A 23,375-nucleotide genomic window follows, 5' to 3' on the forward strand; every position below is an offset into this window, starting at 1 on the left:
TGTTTGACGGGGCGAGGGTCTCCCTGGGGAGGTGGTCTGGGGCGCTTGAGCTGAGATTCCTGCATTGGGGGGGGGTGGACTAGATGACCCAGGGGTCCCTTCCAACTCTGCAATCCTAGGATTCTGCGTTCTGCTTTGCCGCAGCTTCACCCCTTCCCTCCTCCCTTCCTACACCCTCCCTGCAGGGCAGGACAGGCAGAGCGGCAGGGGGGGAGGCAGTGGCGTAGCGTGGGTTGTCAGCACCCGGGGCAAGGCAAGTAATTTGCGCCCCCTAACCCGTAGATTTGCGCCCCCTAACCCGTGGATTTGCGCCCCCTAACCCGTGGATTTGCGCCCCCTAACTCGTGGATTTGCACCCCCTAACCCGTGGATTTGCGCCCCCTAACCCGTAGATTTGCGCCCATAGCCCGTGGATTTGCGCCCCCTAACCCGTAGATTTGCGCCCCTAACCCGTGGATTTGCGCCCCCTAACCCGTGGATTTGCGCCCCCTAACCCGTAGATTTGCGCCCCCTAACCCGTGGATTTGCGCCCCCTAACCCGTAGATTTGCGCCCCCTAACCCGTGGATTTGCGCCCCCTAACCCGTAGATTTGCGCCCCCTAACCCGTGGATTTGCACCCCCTAACCCTAGCCCCCAGATGTTGCGCCCGGTGCTGCCGGCCCCCCCTGCACCCCCCACGCTACGCCACTGGGGGGAGGGAGGGGGGAGGGAAGGAGGGGGCGATTCCCAGCGAGGAGCTGCAATTACAGTGGTACCTCGGGTTAAGAACTTAATTCGTTCCGGAAGCCCGTTCTTAAGCTGAAACTGTTCTTAACCTGAGGCACCACTTCAGCTAATGAGGCCTCCCGCTGCTGCCGCGCCGCCGGAGCACGATTTCTGTTCTCATCCTGAAGCAAAGTTCTTACCCTGAAGCACGATTTCTGGGTTAGCGGGGTCTGTAACCCGAGGTACCACTGTGCAATCACTTTCTCTTTCGCTCTCCAGCCTCGCTCCCAAACTTGCGCCTCCAGGTCTGCCTGGCGACCGGTGCCGCAATCAGCGCGCCGATTTCTGATTGGCGGAATATTTTCCCCTCGCCCAATCCCGGCTCGCTCTACCGCTGGTTCCGCGGGCGGGGCAGAGAGCGGGTCTCGGAGTCGGAGGGAGAAGAACGTCGCTGGAGTAAGAGGAGAAAAAGGAGCTTCGTTTTGGGGGGAGATGGGGGTCCTCCTCCTCCTCCGCTGGCCCCCCCTGATCCTGGGGGCGGCTGCCCACCTGCTGCTGCTCCTGGACTGCGCAGGTAAGGACTCGGCTCTGGGGCGGGGGGAGAAAATAATTTGCACTAAGCCCCCTTTTTTTGGGGGGGGGGACGCGGCTCTTTGGGAATTGCATTTCCCGGGCGCTGAAAGGGCGATCGGGGAGTTTCTTGTCCGAAGTGGCGCCGGATCCCTCCCCAGACATCTGTTTCCCAGCCTTGGCTTGTTTTGTATGCCGCCCGGGGCAGGGGCCGCTTCCCTCCTGGGCTCGAGGCTCAAGCAAAGAACAAGACAAAGCTTGAAGGTGTTGGCAGGATTCAGGGGGGGGGGAGTGACTCGCCTGTCCCGCCCCCCGCAGCTTCGGGTTGACTCTGGTGTGTGTGTTTGTGAGAGTGTGAGAGAGATACGGATACAGTACAGTCTTTCCTCTTCTATTTTTTACCTTCCCTCTTCTAATCTAACCCTCAGCCGCTCTGAAAACTCAGCTAAAAACTCTGGAGCCCAGCCTGGGGGTGGGAGCTGGACGGGTGTAGAGCTGACTTCTTTGTGGGGTCTGAATAAGGGCTCCCCACCCGCAATTCCCAATCTTGTGTTGTTCAGGAGTTCCCTTTCATCATCAGGTTCTTCTGCTTTACAGTTTCTTAAATATTCGGAAAAAGCCAGAAGCCCAAGGCACTATAAGTTCCTCAACTAAGTTTATTCAACATTTGTCAGTGACAACAGCTCACTCGTAGGAACACGAGAACTAAAACTGGACAACACAATAATAAACGCGAGTAGTGGCGTAGCGTGGGTTGTCAGCACCCGGGGCAAGGCAAGTAATTTGCACCCCCTAACCCGTGGATTTGCGCCCCCTAACCCCCAGATGTTGCGGCCGGCCCCCCTGCACCCCCCACGCTACACCACTGAACGCGAGCATGAACTGACTGTTGAACTACCAACCTTCTGATCGGCAAGTCCTAGGCTCTGTGGTGTAACCCACAGCGCAACCCGTGTTCCTGCTTTACAATTGTAACCCCCCCCCCAAAGAAAAGCCTTTCCTGCTGCTGGTCAAAAATGTAGGTTTTGTAAATTATGCAGGGGGCTTCTCTGTGCCGTTTCTGTACAGCCCCTTGCACTAAGTTTTGTACACGTCAAGTTGTTTAGGACGAAGGGCACAAAAAACTCCTGCGAGAGAAGTGGGGGCCCCCACCCTACAGCCCGGTTCACCTTGAATATCCCCTCCTTTTAGATTCTCCCCCGCTCCCCCCCAAAAATTTTTTTTCAAAAATTCTGCCTGGAGCTCCTAGCCATGAATTGCCCTTGCTCAGAATATTCCTGCTCCCTCAGCCCACCAGTCGACTGGCTCTGCATACTATTCAAGGATTTAACACTATTAAATTCTTAATTCCACATTCCTGATTGCTGCCTTTGGTGTTTTTCTCCTTTTGGGGTTGCCACTCATGTTCTCTGTTTAGCTAAAAAAATGTATATCCTTGCCTGGAACCATTAACAAGAGCAATAATTCAGGATGAGCATATCAAGGGTGTAAAGCACAACAAATATAATTACAAAATTGTATTACTTGCGGATGATATCCTTTTATTTATTACAAAACCAGAAGACACAATTCCAAAAATTATGGAGAAAATAAAAACCTTTGGCAAAATATTGGGATATTCTATAAATTGGACAAAATCAGAGATTTTTCCAATTGGGCCAAGGACTACATTGTATAGATACCATCAATTCTGGATGTGCAAAGACTTTATTAAATACTTGGGTATAATGATTTCTTTTTAATGATATTTTATTAAATTTTCACAATAAAAATAAAATAAACAATAAATAGAAAAAACACAAGAAAGATAAAAAACCACAAAAATGCAAAAGTACAAACACTTAACATAAAAAAGAAGAAAAAAGAGAAAAAAGAAAAGACTCTAATTCATATCCTTCATAGCCTTATTTTCTTGACTTCCACCCGCCCTCCTTTCTTGTATTCCACTTCAAATATAATTTAGCAAATTCATTTATATTAGTTTTATCCTTTGAAAGTTCCTTCAAATATTATATTATTCAAATTTTCATCCAGTATCTATCCCTTCTTTCATATTTTTATTTATCTTAATCACTTGAACCTCTTCTTCTCATTCCAATGTCCTCAACATTCAAAGATTTTGCAATGTTTTTGTAGATAGTTTTTAAACTTCTTCCAATCTTCTTCCACCTGCTCTTCTCCTTGATCTCGTATTCTGCCAGTCATTTCTGCCATTTCCATATAGTCCATTACTTGCATCTGCCATTCTTCCAAGGTGGGTAGATCTTGTGTCTTCCAATGCTTTGCAACCAGAATTCTTGCTGCTGCTGTGGCATACAAAAAGAAAGTTTTATCCTTCTTTGGCACCAATTGGCCGACCATGCCCAGGAGAAAGGCCTCTGGTTTCTTAGGGAAAGTGTACTTAAGTACCTTTTTTAGTTCAAAACTATGGCAGACCAACTATGGCAGACCAACACGGCTACCTATCTGTAACTTTTTTAGTTCGTTATATATCATCTCCCAGAAAGCCTTAATCCTTGAGCATGTCCACCAAAGGTGAAAGAATGTACCTTCAGTTTCTTTACATTTCCAGCATTTGTTTTTTTTTTTTTTAAATATTTATTAGGGTTTTTACAGAAAAAAAAGAAAACATCCAATAACAGTATACAATATTACTTTGTTTAACAAGATTTCATATCCTCTTTGAACTTCCTCACGCCTCCCACTCCCATTTACATCATTAAAAAATTTTGTCCAGCAAATTATCATCTTATTTCCAAATTTTAAAACCGCTTAATTACAATAAAATTTATTCTCCTGCTAATTTGTTTTTCTTAATCTCTCTTCTCATCAGTTCCTGATCTATTTTAGTGATGGCCAATTGTTTATAACTAAGCATCTTTTTTAACATTCTGATAAATCATAATATTTTTGTAGATAAATCTTGAATTTCTTCCAGTCTTCTTCCATCCTCTCTTCTCCCAGGTCTCGGATTCTGCCAGTCATCTCCGCCAGTTGCATATAGTCCATCAGTTGCGTCTGCCATTCTTCCATTTCCAGCATTTGTTATCGGGCAAATGGTAGATTTTAGCAAGCTTGACTGGGGTCATGTACCACCTATACATCATTTTCATAATATTCTCCCTTAAGGCATTATATGCCGTAAATTTAATTCTGGTGGTCCATAACTGTTCCCAGTCAGCAAACATAATGTTATGTCCAACATCTTGTGCCCATTTAATCATAGTAGATTTCACTGTCTCATCCACAGTATTCCATTTCAACAACAGATGATACATTCTTGATAATATCTTAGCATTGGGTTCTAACAATTCAGTTTCTAACTTTGATTTTTCCACCTGGAAGCCAATCTTTTTATCTAAATTATAGGCCTCTCTTACTTGAAAATAATGTAGCCAATCCCGCACCTTGTCTTTGAGTTTTTCATAACTCTGCAATGGCAGATGCAAGTAATGGACTACATGGAAATGGCGGAAATGACTGGCAGAATCCGAGACCAGGGAGAAGAATCGGTGGAAGAAGATTGGAAGAAATTTAAAATCTATCTACAGAAACACTGTAAAATTACTGAATGTTAATGACGTTGGAATGAAACGAAGTGGTTCTAGCAACAAGGCAAATTAAGAATATGCAAGAATGGATTGATATTAGATGAAAATATGAAATTATAACATGTGAGGACAAATAAGTAAGGGTAAATTAAGAGGGTATGGATTTGCTGAACAAATTTTCAATTGGAATACAAAAAAGGGAGGTGTGAGGAAGTTATGAAAATAAGTTAATGAATTACATTAGAAAGAGGGATTATTATTTTTTTGTATGTTAAACTTTGGTTTTTGTATTTTTCTTTGTGTGTTTTTCGTTTTACTGTTTTGTAACTCCTTTTTTGTTAAAAACTTAATAAATATGACTTTTTTTTAAAAAAAGCACCTATAAAAATTTGGATGAATATAAATGTAAATACTGTAATAAGGATGACCCCTATCAGCATGAGAAATTAACAATATGGGCCAACCCAAAATTAAAAATTGGAAATCAAGTAATAATTTGGCAAAATTGGATGAAAAAAAGTATTTTGACATTGGAATTAATTGATGAAAATTACAAATTTGTGGAATATAAAACTTTGCAAGTAAAGTATGGATTAACCAGTGAAACACAATGGCACTACATCCAATTGAAACATATGTTGGAAAGGCAGTTTGGCCCTGACGCTATAGCAGCATCGGAAACACCCATGCTGCTACAAGATTTAATCTCTACAACAAAAACAAAAAACTCGTACACTTGCACTATATAAAACCCTACTCAACAGGAAGAAATATGATTTAGAATATGATAGACAAAAATGGAGTGAAGAGTTAGGGGTACAGATAACAAATGATATATGGGAGTCAAGTATAAAATCAACAGAAATAGCCTCTATGGATCTAAGACTAAGACTTATTTAACAGAAAATAATATTCAGAGTCCACTGGACTCCAGCAGAACTATACAGAACCAGAAGTGTTATGTATTGAAGTTCTCACCCCAGCCCGGGAGGTAGCAGAGTCGACACACCATCAAAGCAGGGGCAGAGCTACCTGCCCTGGCACCTGGAGCAGTGGGGGGGGGGGCTAGCCAGGGGGCAGGCGCTGAGGCCCTTCTTTGTGTGCTGTGCCACCTCCTCGAGAGGTCTGGAGAGTGGCAACATGAGAACAGGGCCTTCTCTGCGGTGGCTCCCCGTCTGTGGGATGCTCTCCACAGGGAGGTTCACCTGGCGCCTTTATTATACACCTTTAGGCGCCAGGCAAAAACGTTCCTTTCTAACCAGGCCTTTGGTTGATTTGATTGACACCCTATGCCCTTTAAAAATGTGGGGGTTTTGGGAGGGGGTGTTACTGTGTTGTTGTTTTTATTTTGATTGGATATTTTGTGGTTTTAGATTTTGATTTTGTTCTGTGAACTGCCCTGAGATCTCTGGCTATAGGGTAATATATTATTTATTATTATTATTATTATTATTATTATTATTATTATTATTATTATAATTAATAATAATACATCCCATTTTGCTACCTGAAAGAAAACAGGAATTGCTCTTTCCCCCTTAGCACTGTGCCCCCCCACCTTCCGCCATGGAAATGCCCCATCTCTCACTGAACTCAACTCCGCTTCTCTCTGTCCAGGGGTGTTTTTTTGTGTGTGTGTGTGTGTGTGTGTGTGTGTGTGTTCTCCTCCTAGACAGGCCAGCTCTGGATATGATGCTGAAGCCTCTGCTCAGCTCCCGGCCTCCCCTCCATCCTCCCCCCAAGTCTTTGTCGGTTGTTCCTGTGGAGACTCATTAGGCCCCCTGGTGGCCAGAGCTGGTACAGCCTGTGGGAACGTGAGCCCTTTAGGGGATAAGGTTCTTCCTTTGCCACGCTCTGCCCCCTTCCTGTGTTTCATCTTGTGAATGGGCAAGTGTGGGGAAAGGGGATGTGGGGCCACATGTTGAGACCTGACCCCAAAGTTGCATTTGCCCTCCTGCCCCTGCTATCCCTGTGGGGCCTTCTTTCTCAAGTGGGGAACCTGCTCTGTGGGTGGCAGCTCAGACCATTGAAAGATTGCAACACTGAATCATTTAAGCACCAATTATCAAAAGGGGATCCAGGAAGGATCCTGAGAATCACAGGCCAATTAACTTGACACCTGTCCCTGGAAAACTGGTGGAAACTCCCAACTTGAATGCATTTAACTTGAATGATTTCAGCTTATGCTGTTGACAGCTGGCCTCTTGGAATCACACCAGTTATATATGCAGAAGGCAGAGAGTTCTTTTTGTGCAAGGTTTTCCCAGTACCAAAAGAGCCTTGAAGCTCTCTGCCTTGCATAAGAGACTCTGGCAGGTTCTCACAGGATCTTGTGGGGCTCCCCTGAGTTCCCAGGAGATCTTTCCAAAGCCTCCCAGAGCCCAGGAAGCAAGACCCAGGTCAGACCTGTTCAGTGCATGGCTCCAGAAGGTCAGATGGTGGGGCGGCTCCAAGGGAGTGGCTGAACTAGGCCCGTTTCTGCAGATATGAGCCATCCCAGTCAGGGCAGACAACTCTGAGCTCCCTGGACCAGTGTTCTGACCCGGGAGGAGGCAGCTTCCTCTTCTCCCGTCTATGGATTTTGCTTTGTCTGGTCTCCCCTCCATCCACTTCCCAGACCTGAGCCTGCTTAGCTTCCGTTCAGTGCCTGCATCCTGAGCCTTCAGACCATGTTGTGGGAGCTCTCATCAGCTTGGCGCTGGAAAGGGGGGGGCAATTCCTGCCCCCTGGGCAAAAGGGAGGGGCTGGCCTCTCTCTCCCCACACGGAGCCTCAGCAGAGACATGCAGAGATTTAGTGCTGCCTGCCAGAGCTTTTTCTTGCCCTCTGCTCCATGGACTATTGTTACTTGTATTTATAACCTATCTTTTCCTCTTCCAACTCTCTGATTCTTAGGCTGCCTCTGCTCTGCTTCCTCTATGTTTAAGGGCAGGTCTACAAACTCCCCCAAACCCTGCTGAACTTTGGATCTCCTAATTTAGGGCTGCCGCCTTCATCTGCAGGACCCCTAACTCTCTGCCCTCTTTTCTCTTCCTTTCCAGGTTCCACTTATCACTCCCTGCGCTACTTCTACACAGCCGTGTCTGAGCCTGGCCAGGAGCTGCCCCAGTTCATTGCTGTGGGATACGTGGATGACCAGCAAATTATTCAGTACGACAGTGACACCAAGAAGTATCTGCCTCGCATCCCCTGGATGAGGAAGGTGGAAAAGGAGGATCCTCAGTACTGGAACAGGGAGACTCAGGTAGCTCAGAACACTGAGCTGGCATTCAGGGGGGATCTGCAGATTCTGCGGAATCGCTACAACCAGAGCGGAGGTGAGTGGAAGGCAGGAGAGGAACAGAGTCACACCTCCCCCCCCCAATAATGTTTCCTCCAAGGGCAAGAATTGCAGGGAGGGGGCTGCTGGGAGGAAAGGAGATGGAGGGTGGGGGTCTCCACCAGGGCAGAGGCATCTCCCCTTCCCTTTGTTATGGCAAAATTCTGGGTGCGAGGCTGCTCTGCCACCCAGCTCATCGGACTCAGTCCGTGGGTCCCTGCGGAGGAAAATGAGCTCAGCCGGAGACAGGAGCAAACTGCAGAAGATCCAAGTTTATTGGCCAACAGGTTCAAGACGAGATTGAACAGTGAGAAAGGGGTGACATGAGTTTTTGAAACTCCTTCCATGTCCCAGAATACAGTGCAAAACACGTCATGAATACATTAAAGAGAGGTTTGGTTACACAGATTACATCATGAATATATTAAAGGGAGGTTGGGTTACACAGATTAACATATGGAGGAGGGAGGGGGGAATATGCAGAGCTACACCGGATTAACATAAGGAGGGAGGGGGGAATATGCAGAGCTGGAGATATGCACAGATAAACACTTCCTGGGGATGAGAAAACAATGGTCTCAAATATGCATAGTCTGGCACCTGACATTGCCTGGAGGAAAGGCTGATCAGAGCAATTTGACAGGATTTTGGTCTTAACACCTTGCTTGAGGGATTATGCTGGACAGGGGAGGTGTGATGGAGTCCTAGAGAAATTGAGCAAACTGGCACGTTGATTTTCTATGAATTTTATAGATTTTAGTCCCTTTTGACATTGACAATTGGAAATAAATTGATATATTGTAGCGAAGAAGAAGGTGAAGAAGACATGCCCCCCCTTCCGTATCACCTTAATGAAGGTCTTAATGGGGGGGTGGGGGGCAGAAAATGAGACTTGGAGGGCAGAGACACCCCCCCCCCAGTATGCAGTTTTGGAGCAGAACTTCAGAAGTGGGAGCCTCTGCTGGGTCTGGAGGGGGGTCTCTATGTGATTTTGCACCTTTACCTTCCAGGCTTCTCCACTTCCTCACTTCCTAAGCAGGCTCCCTGCTTCAGGATTTTACCCCTGCCCCTAACAGCACCACAACACTTTTCCCAGCACTTGCCCCCTACATACGTGTAACGCCCAGAGAGGGTGCTTCAAGAGTCCTGTTTGTTCGCTGAAATGCAGTCTTGGGGGAGTTGGCATTGCATGTGCTCTGAGGATAATTCTTAATTTAGCTCTACATCAGACACTCAACATTTTAACGACCCAATTCTCATCTATCAATAGAAAAGTTATTTTCGGAGAAGTGTTTTTATCTAGTGGTGTAACAATACATGACAATGATTATCTGGAGAAACCATACCATGTTTTCTTCTCCAAATCAATTAAACAAACATGTTATCCTCCTGCTCCTTATCATTTTTAGAGAGTCTTATATTGGAACTAGGAGTTTATCAACATTTGGCAGAACCTTCTTCATTGTATTTATTTTTGTCTAATAAGATTTTTTTTCCTTACCTGCACTGATGATAATCATTGTTTGGATGGGAGGCTTTTATCTATTTCCACAGTCACACAGTCAATCAGTCAGTCAGTCAGTCAGTCAATCAATCAATCAATCAATCAATCAGTAGCTGAACTGGGTTCCACACGGTCACAAAAACAAATTAACCGAAAAAGCCACAAAAACAAAAACGCAAAATAAATAGCAAAAACAAAAGTCCCAAATACAGTTGTACCTTGGTTCTTGAACTTAATCTGTTCCAAAAGCCCATTTTACTTCTGAAATGTTCGAAAACCAAGTTGCGGCTTCTGATTGGGGCAGGTGCCCTGCAAACAATAGCCGACAGCCACATCGGATGTTCGGCTTCCGAAAAACGTTCGAAAACGGGAACACTTCCGGGTTTTAGGTGTTTGGGAACCAAGGTATTTGAGAAACAAGTTACCACTGTATATCACAGCCTTTTATTTAGAAACTGCAAACAAAAAAGATTTACGGTAACACGGTGGGGGGCAAAATGGTGATTGCAAGACAACAGTGGTGAGAAAGCATCCTTAAAATCTTAAATTGCTACCCACATGAGCTAAATAAGCGAATTGGATGATCTGAAGACATTGGCTGTAGGATAATCCAGAGAGTTTACATTCAGCCCATACTCAGACTTAAAATTGTCCAAAGTGTAGGCCTCCCTGGGTTTTTGGTGTTTGAGAACCAAGGCACCACTGTACAAAAGTACTTGTATTGGGGGGGGGGACACAATAATGGAAAATTCTACAAAAAAAGACTCTGCAGACCATTGATCCATAACTGTACTATAAAATAAATAAGACAGTATTGTAGATGATAAAAATAATAATAATTTTTTTTTTCTTACCTGCACTGATGATAGTCATTGTTTGGATGGGGGGCTTTTATCCATTTCCACAGTCACTCAATAACTCACTCACTCACTCACTCAATCAGTAGTTGAACTGGGTTCCACACAGTCACAAAAACAAATTAACTGAAAAAGCCTCAAAAACAAAAATGCAAAATAAATAGCAAAAACAAAAGTGCCAAATACACTTGTACCTTGGTTCTTGAACTTAATCTGCTCTGAAAGTTAGTTTCACTTCTGAAAACCAAGGCGTGGCTTCTGATTGGTGCAGGTGTCTTGCAAACAATAGCTGACAGCCGCATAGGATGTTTGGCTTCCAAAAAACATTTGAAAACGGGAACACTTCTGGGTTTTCGGTGTTTGGGAACCAAGGCATTTGAGAACCAAGGTACCACACTATATCACAGCCTTTCATTTAGAAACTTCAAAAAAAGAGAAATGTTTAACATGGTGAGGAAAAAGATGGTGATTGCGATACAACAGTAGTGAGAAAACCTTAAAATCTTAAATTGCTACCCACATGAGCTAAATAAGCGAATTACCGTATTTTTCGCCCTATAGGACGCACTTTTTCCTCTCCAAAAATGAAGGGGAAATGTGTGTGCGTCCTATGGGGCGAATTTCAGGCTTTCGCTGAAGCCTGGAGAGCGAAAGGGGTCGGTGCGCACCGATCCCTCTCGCTCTCCAGGCTTCAGGAGAGCCCCACCGCCAGCCCCACTAGCTCGGGGGACAGCGGGGAGGCGGAACGCCGCTATCCTGCTGTCTCCCGACGTGGTTTGGGGGCTGGTGAAGGGCTTCCCCCTCCCCCAGCCATGCAAGCTCCCGTTCTGGGGGCTGCGGTCAGGGGAAGCTTGGGTTTCCCCTGCCCCAGCCCCGCGCCTGCGGGGGAAAAATAAATCCCCCCCTTTATTCCCCCCCCAATCTAGGTGCGTCCTATAGGGCGAAAAATACGGTAGTTGATCTGAAGATGTTAGCTGCAGGATAATCCAGAGAGTTTACATTCAGCCTATACTCAGACTTACAGTTGTCCAAAGTGAGGCCTCCCTGGGTTTTCGGTGTTTGAGAACCAAGGCTCCACTGTACAAAAGAACTTGTGTTGCAGGGCAGGGGGGACTCAATAATGGAAAATTCTATGGAAGAAGACTCTGCAGTGGCAGGGACAGATGTCTTCCCTTCACCCCCCATGTCTGTTGTTTGTGGCACAAAACACGGGTGCCAGTTGACGCTTGTCTCTCTCCCTGGCACCGTTGGCATTGGCTTTGTGGCAAAGGAGTAATAGGGAGGGATCCTGGAAGAGAGCAAAGAGCTGGGAATCCAGTTGGGAATCCAGCCATGGCACTGCCGATATTGAAATTAGAGGGGGCATGTTTCCCTGAAACTTTGATGACTCTGTGCTCATGTGCCTTAATACCGGTCCCAGGCAGCAAATGAATTTTATTTGCATTATTGAGGCGCCAATATGCCCCCCCCCCAGTCTGCTGCAATCATGACCCCAGAATAGGCACAGCCAGGAGTTCTCTCCCTTCTATCAAACTTCTTCCCTTTGCCTCCTCCTCCTCCTCCCCACTGCCCTGGTGAACTGGGGGTGGGGTCAGCCGGGGTCTGCAGTGCTGGAGACGACAGGAAGGAAGAATGGTGTCCCTATTCCATATTCCATAGGGAGATGGGGGTTCCCACAGGGATGCTGGCTGTCAGCCCCCCTTTCTCCTTGGAGCCTTTCAGAATCCATCAGGCTTTCTGGACTGCTCCCTCCACCTGCTGGGGGGCTGATAGAGAACGGGGCCCCACATCTGGCAGTTATTCTTCTTAAAAACCTGCCTTACCCCATGGAACTGACTGCCAGGAAAGAGTCCCTCAACAAGAGAGTTCAGAAATGGGCTAGTCACATTCTTCCCAGCTGGTTTTAGGCATCTGGTGTGTGGGCAGCCAGGATCACAAACAGATTTTATTTTAATTTCCAATTGTAACTGCCCGATCCTCTGCATGTTTACTTGGAAGTAAGTCCAACCCCACTCAGTGTGACTTACCTTCAAGTAGTTCCAGTTACAGATAGGTAGCCGTGTTGGTCTGCCATAGTCAAAACAAAAAATTCCTTCCAGTAGCACCTAGTTGGTCCTTAAGGTGCTACTGGAAGGAATTTTTTGTTTTACCTTCAAGTAAATAAGCAAAGACAAGTATATGTAACATGTAATGAGAGAATCAAAATGATCTGTCCCGTTTAAGCATTATGGGACTACAAAATGATTCATTCAGAAGACAACACAACTAAAATGAAATTTGGGGGAGATAATGGGGGATAACTTTTTAAAAGGTTGTTGTTGTTTTGAAGATTTGGTGGTAGCCCCCTGGGGTGGGCAGGAGGATGCAGGGACCCGCCATCTTTGACAAGGGCAGCCTGGCTTCTGCTGAGAGGGGGGGGCATTTTGAAGGGGGCAAACCCCCCTTGCGGCTTCCCTTTCCCTCCCAGGCTATGAGGAAACTTCTTTTTCCAAAGGCCTTTCCATGACTTTCCTCCTTTTAGGGAAAAGGTCCTTGATATGGAGAAGCTGGGGGGAGAGAGATGGAGGGGAAGAGGAGACCTCTTCTCTTGAAAGGGCCCCCCATGTGTGGGTGTCCCCCTTTCTAGGGGGGTGGGGGGCAGCTGAGGCGTCTCTCCAAAAGGGGCAAGATCCAGAGGAGCAGAGCTGGGGGGAAAGACAGACAGACTGTGACCTCTGACCCCGCAAGGGAGGCTCCTCTTGGGCAGGAAGGGAAACCCCACCCCTCCCCCGCCTCCAGGGAGTTGGGAGAATCCACTAGGAATTGGGGGGGGGAGTGTGAGGCGATGAGAGAGAGAGGGGGGCAATTAAAGGGAGACTTGTAGTGTTTCCCTCAGTGAAGGTGTTCTGCGGATGAGCCTTCAGAAAGATACAATGCTGGTTGATTCTTCTCCCCCCTGACTGACACCTCTTCCCTGAGTCTCAGGCAAATAAATCCTTTTTCCTGGTCTCTTTTGCTGGTGGGGGAGGGGCTGCTCTGACCCCCCTTGATCTCCTGAGCCTCTTCTGGTCCTTCCAGGGATCCACACCTTTCAGTGGATGTACGGCTGTGAGCTGAGGTCAGACGGGCGCAAAGGAGGGTATGATCAATACAGCTATGATGGGAGAGACTTCATCGCCTTCGACAAGGAGACCCTCACCTGGACGGCAGCCGAGACGGAGGCCCAAGCGAGCAAGAAGAACTGGGATCCTGACTTGGCCCGGAACGAGTTCCTGAAAGCTTACCTGGAGGAGGCTTGCATTGCGTGGCTGCAGAGATACCTGGACTACGGGAAGGAGACTCTGCTGAGGACAGGTGAGGGGGGGGGCAGTGGGGAGGGGAGGGGGGCTCAGTGGGGCAGTTTCCCTACAAATCCCCCTCCCCCCCAACAGTTTTCCTTTCTGGACCAAACAGCAAACACTCTTCTTGGTGGGGGAGGCAGAAATAAGTTTGGGACTCCGGGAGGAGAAAGGGGGTCACTTCAGAGTATGAGGGGGGGAGATGCTTAAAACAGCCCCCCATGCCCCTTTGGCTAGAATAAGGGATGGCAAAAGACAAATGGGGGGAGGGGCATAAAGAAACAGCAGGGAAGGGGCCAGGAAAGCAGAATGCATTTTAAATTCAGTAAAAAAATGAAATGGACAGATTTGAGGCGGGATACAGAAAAACCTTTTGCCTTTACACTTGGGTAGGGGCAAGTGGGGCAGATTGATGCAGAAAAATTCCATCTCATATTTTATGTACCAAAATGAGTCAAATGATAAAAAATTGCTTTATGCATGGCATAACTAATCAATATTATAAAAGCAATCAAAAGAACCATTAAGGTTAGAAGATAATGAGAATCTAATGACTTGAGTAAAAAATGAGTTTTGTATCATTGTGCCCCAACTATGGGGCACTTTGATACAAAGCGTAAATTGTATGAGAATGGTAATTATTTACAAAAATTTAATGAAAAAACAGTTTTTATTGTGAGAGATCATAATCAGCCCTACAATTTGTTACTTAAAAATCTAAATTACGTATCAAAACTAACAGTGTTTCACACATATCATAGACTTTATGGCAGGTTTTCTTAACAAAACTTCAAAACTTATATTAATCTTTCCTCAAACACCTATCCATTTAATAAAAAAAAAACTTTGGAAAATCTTTAAAAAGTATAAGAACTCACATTAGGTAGTCCAAAAATAGTAATTTAAACAAAATGCTTATAAAAAATAAGCTATTTCATTAACGTTTAGCTTCTATTGCACATTATATCCATGTAAGTAAGAAGAAGAAAAAAGTATAAAGAGATGATGATCGAGTTGTGCCTTCTGAGAAATTTGGTTTTGGCAACTGCAAAACAACATCCTTGAACTCAATGCTTGCCTTATCTTCTACAATGGGGAAGACAAACATACAAGATCCTGGATATTTCCTCAGATATGACATTTGATAATCAATCATATTATACTTGGAAATGACTTTGGCCACATAGTAAACAACAGTTTTTTTCTTTTCAAATTTCATGAGTAGGAAATCAGTTTAGAGATTTCATGTAAACTTGTATATTGGGGCACTATTGTACACTAGCGGGGCACTTTTATACGTATCAGTGTGCCCCATGTCTTAGTGTATCAGAGTGCCCCAATGGACATTTTCAGAAAACCACTGAACTTATTTAAAAATCACGTGTAATCCTGATTACTGATTATTTACCTTAGGCATTTTTAAATCTTAACTAAATGATGAAAAACAGCATTGGAACATTTTTACATTTCATGTAATTTTTTTGTTGGCCGCGCTAAAAACACACCTCCTCTCATCAAACGCCAATGGCGAACTGGCGGGCAGCGCGGTCGCAACTGTCATACTCACAGTTGTATAGACATGTTTTAGTGATGTCACGACACAAATAACGTTTCTTGATATTGACATATTGTGGGTGTATCAATGTGCCCCTTGCATCAATGTCCCCCTCCTCCCCCTACATACCTGTGGGGAAAGTCTTTAAAACTAAATTAATTAACCTTTTTTAAAATAGAAAATGTGTGGGGAGCCCATGAAATATGGATGCAGCCCCCTCACTAAGTCTGTAGGTTAGCCACTCGTGGCCCAGAAGCAGAAAACCTGCACATAGTGAGAGAGTATGGGAATTCCCTCTTCTACCTTCTTATATCTTTTATTTGTGATGAATTTTACTTTTTCCCATGGGGAACATTCAGAAGTGTCCTCTTCCCCAACCCCGTGCCTTGAAATGGTGCAGTCCCCTCTTCTGCCTTCAGGAATCTGGCTCAGGGGCCAGTCACATGATCCAGTGTTTGGACTGGCTTTCTTCCTGTCTCTCTTTATTAGCTTTGCTGATACTAACATTAATTGAAAATGAAATAATTCTAGCACCCTCCGTTTTTGAGGACTGACACATACGTGTTAGCCGTGCTTAGAGAGATCTGAGCAATTTCATCTATGGGGCCTGGTGATAATTCACCCCAGAGACACTGAGCATATTTGTTGAGGTTGAGGATTTTGCTCCAAAATCCACAAGGGTGACAACGTGCAAAGGAGGCTGGGAATCATCCTCTTTGGGACGGAGGTTCTGCTGAGGACAGGTGTAGGGTGGGGAGGTCTTGTTTGGGGTTTCTGTGGAGAAAGGGCTTGACCGATGCCTCTCGCTCTCCAGGCTTCAGCGAAAGCCTGCATTCGCACCATAGGACGCACACACATTTCCCCTTCATTTTTGGAGGGGATAAAGTGCGTCCTATGGAGCGAAAAATACGGTAATTTAATTTTTACGCAGCCCTCCATCCTAAAGGAGTCTGCTTTGGCAAACAAAGGATAAAACATTTAAAACAGTTCCACCATAGACACTGACTGGGGAGGATGCCAAGGCAAGTTGAGGAAATCCTATTTATTTGCAGTTATTTTTAATTTCTGCAGATGTGAGATTCTGACTAGGTTGCCCCTTGGGTCCCTGCTCCTCTGCTCTTTAAAAATACAGGATTCCTCCAGGCTCCCGTTGTGGATGTCTCTCTGTTAACCCCAATGTGGCCCTTTTTGCAGAGGCTCCGGTGGTGAAGGTGACCAGGAAGGCAGACTATGACGGCCTGGAGACCCTCGTTTGCCAAGTCCACGGCTTCTACCCCAAGGAGATTGAGGCCAACTGGGTGAAGGACGGGGAGGTCTGGCAGGAGGACACCCTCCGAGGATTGATTGCCCCCAACTCGGATGGGACCTACTATCTCTTGCTCAGTGTCCAGATCGACCCCGAGGAGAGGGAGCGCTTCCGGTGCCGCGTGGAGCATGACAGCCTGGAGAAGCCTCTGGACGTGGCCTGGGAGAAGGAGCCTGGTGAGAGTCAGACAGACAGGAGGGGAAGGGGTGGGCTCTGGGAGGGGGATTTCCACCCAGCTCCTCAGATGTGGAACCCCAGTTGGATCCTGTCTGTGTCTCTAGAGCAGCGGTTCTCAACCTGTGGGTCCCTAGATGTTGTTGGACTACAACTCCCATCATCCCTGAGCTCTGGATCCCCAACAACATCTGGGGATCCACAGGTTGAGAAAGGCTGCTCTGGAGGGGAACAACAGAATCAGAATCTGTAGATTTCTGCAGAGATGCAGCCTTTTCTGGCAAGAGTCTCATAGGCCTTGAACTCAAATTGGATGTCGTAGGTAAAAACTGGCTGCCACCTTTTTGCCTTAAGTCCAATTAGTTGTGATGTCACAGAATATGGGCAGATGTGTTATTTCTTCAAAATCATGCAACCTCCTCCACATGGCTGACTTACTTACACTCTGTGACTGAAAAAGGGGCAACGAACTTAAAAGAGGGAGCCCCGGACTGACTGTACTTCACAGTGAAAAAGATTCTCACTCGCTCCTCCTCACACTCATTCCCAGCTAGAAAAACTGATACTCATCTCCACTCAGCCCAAACACCCTCACACCGCTGGGAAGGTAAGGTAAAGGTAAAGGTTCCCCTGCCCGTACGGGCCAGTCTTGACAGACTCTGGGGTTGTGCGCCCATCTCACTTAAGAGGCCAGGGGCCAGCGCTGTCCAGAGACACTTCCGGGTCACGTGGCCAGCGTGACATCGCTGCTCTGGCTCGCCAGAGCCGCACACGGAAACGCCGTTTACCTTCCCGCTATAAAGCGGTACCTATTTATCTACCGTACTTGCACTTAAGGGTGCTTTCGAACTGCTAGGTGGGCAGGCGCTGGGACCGAGCAGCGGGAGCGCACCCCGCCGCAGGGATTCGAACCGCCGACCTTTCGATCGGCAAGTCCTAGGTGCTGAGGCTTTAACCCACAGCGCCACCTGCGTCCCACCGCTGGGAAGAGCAAGCAGGAATTTTAATAACGACACTCGTCTCACAGACACTGGCAGGGAAGCTGCGCCTGCAGGAACCAAAGCAGAATGTCTAAGAGCAAGACTCCCTTTTCCCCAGCAGGAGCCCATGAACGCACATCCCCACCCACACCCCAGACTCCCCTTCTCACAGGCAGGCAAGCGAGGATTATGGAAGCGGCCCTTGAGCCAAAGACTCACCCAGGCAGGGCAGAGGGGACCAGGGCTCACTCACTAGCGCTACGGACTTCAGAGATTCCACCCCCAAAAAAACAAAAAACTGGACATTTTGCCTCATTTAAAAAATTTGTCTGGACAGACATTTTAAGTCTGAAAAAGAGGGCGTGTCCAGGAAAAACTGGACATATGGCAACCCTACACAAGATGCTTTTTTCTAAGGGTTTGTGCCTTCCCTGAAGGCCTGTAATGCTGGGCTCTGGGGGGTCTCAGAGGGGAGGGAATCCCTCTCAGGGTCAGGACAGAGAAGGCTGAAGCGCATGAACAGGAGGAGATCTGCCTTTAAGTCTGGAGTCTGTGATGAAAGAGGTGTGCCTGTCAACTGTCTTCCTTAAATGAATTGGTTATTTTGAAGACCTAATGCTGGACTCTGGTGGGAAAAAACTCCCTTGTATCGGGGCCACTGCAGAGAAGACCTTGGCCTGTCAGGAGAGAGAGAGAGAGCCTGCTTTGCACACGTAAAATCCTCCCGGGCTCATAGCTCAGCACCTCCACTCAGATCTCCTGCTTGAGGCCTTGGGGAGCTGCTGCCGCCAGTCTGAATAAAAATGTCTCTTGCCTCCTTTTAGGTAACCTGGGGCTCATTGTGGGTGTTGTGGCTGCTATCCTGCTGGTCTCTGGGATCTTTGGGATCATCATCTTCTTCATCCGCAGTAAGTAAACCCTGGATACGTTTGCTGCCTCTCCTGTGTCCTTCTGTCTTGGCCTCCGACTGGGAATGTGCTGGTGGAGCTTCCTGGAAACTGCCCCTTGTATCCCTACAGAGACCCCTCCCCACAAAACACCCTTTGAACATGAACCCAAACTCCTGTTGGACATTGCTTTGCGCTCACTCTGTGCTCAGGAAGTTCACTTCCCACCTGATGTTTTAATCAGTACTAAGCCTTCAGTCCTGTACATACTTCCTTACAAGTCTTTAGGTGCCAGGCAAAAACATTTCTCTTGAACCAGGCCTTGGGCCTTTTAAATGTGAGTTACTGGTTTGTTTTTGTTTTATTATGTTGTGCTCTCATTTTGTATTTTTATTTGGAGAATCACCAAAATAATAATCCAAAAATGAATGAGTGAAGGGACTGGATGTTTCCTTCCACCCTCTTGGAATTTGTCCACTGCCTGCTTTCCTCATGTTGACTTTTTTATTTAATTTCCTCAATTTTTTCTACTTCTTTGTAAAATGAGTTCCTTGAAAAGATCCGCTTCAGGGCTCACCTTCCTTGGAGGTGTTTGGAAGAGACAAGAGGAGCCTCTGATGGGAAGGTTTAAGCATCTGAGAGCCAAATTGTCAAAATGAGATTGCGTGGCCTCTGGAGGTCCCTTCCAGCTCTGACCTTCTGCTTTTGTCTTCACAGGGAAACAGAGTCAGAAACCAGCCTACAAAGCAGCCTCAAGTGAGTGACTCCTCCCCTCTCTCTGTCTGACATATCTCCCCCCAATATGGAGCAGGAACAGGTTGCAAACAGACCAAACCAAACCTGGTGGTGGCCTAGTCCTTAAGCCCAAGACCCTGATGGAAAGCTTAAGCCTTTCTGCTCAGCCTGTCTGTGGACAGCAAGGGGCCCCTCAGGGCCAGGAAAAGGCTGCAGAGAGACTGTCGGCTGAGGGAGGGGCTCCAAGAAGGAGCAGGAGGAAGAGCCGAGGGTGGGGGGGAGGGGTCTCTGGTGGTTTAATCTACTAGAACCTGAAGCTAAAGATTTGGTTGGTTAGCTCTAGTCTGTGGGTGTTAGGAACCCACCATTGCTCTTCCCCACTCCTTCTGCCTTTCTGCCCAGATCGCATCCACCCCCAGTCTAGTTCCCCGCTGCCTCCATGCCAGGCTGTGCCCATCTCTCTTTGCCCTCCAGCACCTGCTTCGCCCCCCAGTGCTGTCCTTGAGCCCCCTTGCCTCTGGGCTGCCTGTCCCTGAACTCTTCTTAGGCCCCTCCCCATATTGAGCCTGATTTGGGATGGGGTCGGAAGGAGGGAGGAGAAGGGCTGGGGGGGGGTTGGATGTCCGTCCCTGGGATCCTGATTCCTGTGTTTCCTCCCTTTTGCAGCAAATGACCAGGGGTCTGACAGCTCCACCAGGGGTAAGTGGGGGCGCAGGTGCGGGCAAAGGAGGGCTGTGCGGAACATCCTCAAATGGGGAAAAGCTTCTTCTGTTACCCACCTTGGGGTTTCTAAGAGTGACATAATCTGGAGTGTCCATTGAGCTGAAAATCGCTCTTGTGACTCATTATGTCTGTCCATCCGAGCTCCACAGAGGATTCCCTCCATCTGACAAATGGGTTCTCCCCAGGATCTGAATAAGAGGGAGTCACATTTTGGGTTCTGGAAGGGAGTTTTCCTTCTGGTAGGACTGCTTTGTGTCCTTCCAGTATTCCCCCAAAGTGTGCAGCTTGGCTCACTTGCTCGAGCTGCCCTCTGCAGGCATTTGCTCTGCGGGCCCATTTTGGTGGCGTTCCTAGCATATCTTAGGTCTGATTTGACATGATGAAGGATGGTGAGGCTGGGCTAGATGTTCTTTGGGTTCCCACTAGCTCTGTAATGCTGATATCCCCACACCATGATGTTGGCTTAACTTTTAAACACCCCTGTTCTTTATTTCTGCAGCTTCAGACCAGCCCAGTGTGTGAAATGAGACCAGAAGGAGCCTGCCCAAGTTTTGCTGTGACTTACAGAGGCTCAGATCCTCTCCCGTCCTTAAATGCTGTTTATGATGTTTCTTAATCCTGGCTCTCACCCTTCTATTCTGACTTCAGCTGTAACTTGAATTTGAGAATAATCATGTTTTCCAGATTGATTTTGGCTGATTGTGCTTCGCAGCCAATTTTCAGAAATGTGCTTTTGTTAATCAGAAATGTGCCAGATATACGCAACTAAAAGCTTTAAAAAGGGATGAGGAGATTGAGCATGACTTGCAGTGATTTTGATGGTTTCTCTTGGTTCTTTGTTGCTGTGTTTCCCTCTACAATCCCTTCCCCAGCAGAGAATGAGGAGCTCCAGGGGGCATTCAGACCCTCCCCACGGCAATGGCAGCTGCTGAGGCAGTTTCCTCCAGATGCTCTTTCTGTCCCGATACCTTCAAGGCTCCAGTTCTCCAGCCTGGTTCATGGAGCTCCACGTCCAGGACAACCACCTGCTGTTCTCTGGGGCTCCACCCTGGAGCTCCCATGATGCCCTGGGGCAATGAGTTGAGAAACAGGCTGGAGGGGGAGGAAGAAGCAGCTGAAGGGGGAAATGGAGAAGCAGGGAACTGAGAGGAGGTAGAGAGGTTGAGGGGATGGGGTGTAGTGACTCTCCTGCAGGAGATGAGAGGGCCTGATCCTGCTGACAGCCAAGGAGGAAGCCAGGAAGGAGAAGAGGCAGGTCAGGAGCTGCATGGCCACAATTTGATCTGAAATAAGGAGCCCCATATTTTTGGCTGGAGTTCATGAGACTTCTAGCCTGGTCCCCACAGTCTTCTAGGAGGGGTGACCCATTGAGAGTCAGACCACATGGACTCTTGAAAGTAAACTGGTTTTGTTGCCTTCAATTTGCCTAATTTTTATCTTGCCCATTCTTGCTTTTCCACCTGTGGCCCTTGAGGAACATACTCTGCCCATTCTGCAATTCCCACCATCTTCCTTCCCTTCTCATAGGCTGGCATTCCCTTAAGGAGACACTTTTCTAGAAATAAGAATGCACTTTTAGGCCTCAATGGATTTGCTGCACCTTGCTTTGAAGACACTGGATGTAATTGTTATTATTATCCCTTTTGTAATATCAGTTTGACTTAAATAAATAAGTGTGTGCCCCCTTCGTCTTTAGTGGTTCTTTCCTTCTTATCACAGGAGTTCCAGAGATCTTGAAGTTCCAGAGAATATTCAGAGTTTGTAGCCTCTGGCAGGGAGGTGCCCATAATTGTTCTTCCGTTGCAAAGTGACTGAAGAGCAACTCCAAAGCGAGATGGGGACATAATCTGTGCAGGGGTGGGATTAAGTTACATGAGGCCGCCATGTTGCTGAAGCCAAGCGGGTGTGAAGTCTGGTCAGGGCCTGGCTGGGGAACCATCTGGATGCCTGCTTTTGGTTCCAGGGTGGAAGAAAGGAGGGATGGGAATATAATAAAAGAAATGTGTAGATATCTGATCTGGGGCAGGGGGTGGTGGGAGGTGACCAAGGCAGGGTTGCCCCAAAAGTCCACAATCTGAGGAGGAAGTTCTCCCACTGAGATGAAAAGAATATGCCCAAAATATGTAATTTTTATCCCACTCTTCCTCCCAAAGGAGCTCAGGGCAGCCTATATCAAAATGTTAAAGCAATACTATTTAAAAGATTAGAAATTAAAACAAGCTACCGGTAATTTTAAACCACCTAAAATCACTTTAAAACAGTTGGAATACCCTAATGGCATGTGGTTCATGGACTAGTGGGACTAGCCTGAGACCTCCGGGTATAGGGCTGTATATAAAATTTGTTGTTGTTGTTGTTATTAGCCTAGTTCCCTTACTGTCCTCAGCAGGATCTTTCTGTTTACCTGCTTGGCCAAGTGTTGCCAGGCTCTGTGTGTATGTGTGTGCATACATCTGTCTGTCTGTCTCCCCCTCTTTTTCTCTCTCTGAATACTTCTGAAGGTTGCAAAACTGCACAATTCTGCAGAGCAATACACACACCTGTGCAGGAAGTGGCTGTTTGAAGCAGAAATGCAGCCCCTTCATTTTTTTAAGGAAGAGCAGTCGGAAAGCCTGACGTGCCTATGGGATGGGGGTGGTAGACAAGATCCCTACAACCTTCATATCTCACTTCCTCCTTTCCTTCAGCCTCATATGTTTGTGTCTGTGTGTTTTCAAAGTGTGGTGTTTTAATAAAATAAGCCCGCAGCCCCAATCTGTCAGAACCTGAAGGATCAGCAACAACACAATAATAGAAAGGGAGATGATGAAGAAAGGTGGGGTGTTTAAAATGGGGTTTTTTAAAATGGGGGGGGGGGGAAATCCACCTGTCCACCTGGGCCTGTCTTTTTTAAAAAAGCAAAGCAAAGCCAAACTTTTCTTTTTGCAAACTGCTAGGAACTGGCAAATTGGCTGGCCAGGGAATGGACTTCCTTGGGAGGTTGTGGACCCTCCTTCGTTGAAGGTTTTTAGGCATCTGCCAGGGATGCTTGAGGGACGCGGGTGGTGCTGTGAGTTAAACCACAGAGCCTTGGGCTTGCCGATCAGAAGGTTGGTGGTTGAAATCCCCGCGACGGGGTGAGCTCCTGTTGCTCGGTCCTTGCTCCTGCCAACCTAGCAGTTCAAAAGCACGTCAAAGTGCAAGTAGATAAAT

At 47.0% G+C, this 23,375-nt stretch overlaps 2 protein-coding genes and 1 long non-coding RNA gene across 4 annotated transcripts in view; 2 read left to right on the forward strand and 1 right to left on the reverse strand.

Annotated features, from left to right (window-relative positions):
* LOC309364359 (tigger transposable element-derived protein 1-like) overlaps positions 1-10,537 on the reverse strand; it is a 122,199-nt gene extending 111,662 nt beyond the window's left edge. Inside the window, exon 1 of the mRNA XM_081901445.1 lies at positions 10,504-10,537. Coding sequence (XP_081757571.1) covers positions 10,504-10,522 — 19 coding nt within the window. The 5' untranslated portion in view covers positions 10,523-10,537. The remainder of the gene's footprint in view (positions 1-10,503) is intronic.
* Positions 1,107-20,968, forward strand: LOC309364995 (class I histocompatibility antigen, F10 alpha chain-like). 2 transcript variants are annotated; one of them, XM_081903069.1, is made up of 8 exons: positions 1,107-1,280; positions 7,868-8,143; positions 13,564-13,839; positions 16,573-16,860; positions 18,663-18,746; positions 19,443-19,481; positions 20,127-20,159; positions 20,683-20,968. In XM_081903069.1, the coding sequence occupies exons 1-8, from the start codon at positions 1,199-1,201 to the stop codon at positions 20,703-20,705; spliced, it is 1,101 nt and encodes a 366-aa protein (XP_081759195.1). In that variant the 5' UTR covers positions 1,107-1,198; the 3' UTR covers positions 20,706-20,968. The 2 variants fall into 2 exon arrangements, with proteins under 2 accessions (XP_081759195.1, XP_081759194.1); XM_081903068.1 differs by having other exon boundaries at positions 1,109-1,280; positions 20,127-20,163; positions 20,699-20,968.
* LOC309365445 lies at positions 16,869-18,120 on the forward strand. The gene is made up of 2 exons (XR_014166154.1): positions 16,869-17,465; positions 17,848-18,120. It is a non-coding gene; the product is annotated as an uncharacterized lncRNA (long non-coding RNA).
* Positions 20,969-23,375: the final 2,407 nt, after the last annotated feature.

This window comes from Podarcis melisellensis (genome assembly GCF_964234715.1).
Source record: "Podarcis melisellensis genome assembly, chromosome: 2".
Taxonomy (NCBI): Eukaryota; Metazoa; Chordata; class Lepidosauria; order Squamata; family Lacertidae; genus Podarcis; species Podarcis melisellensis.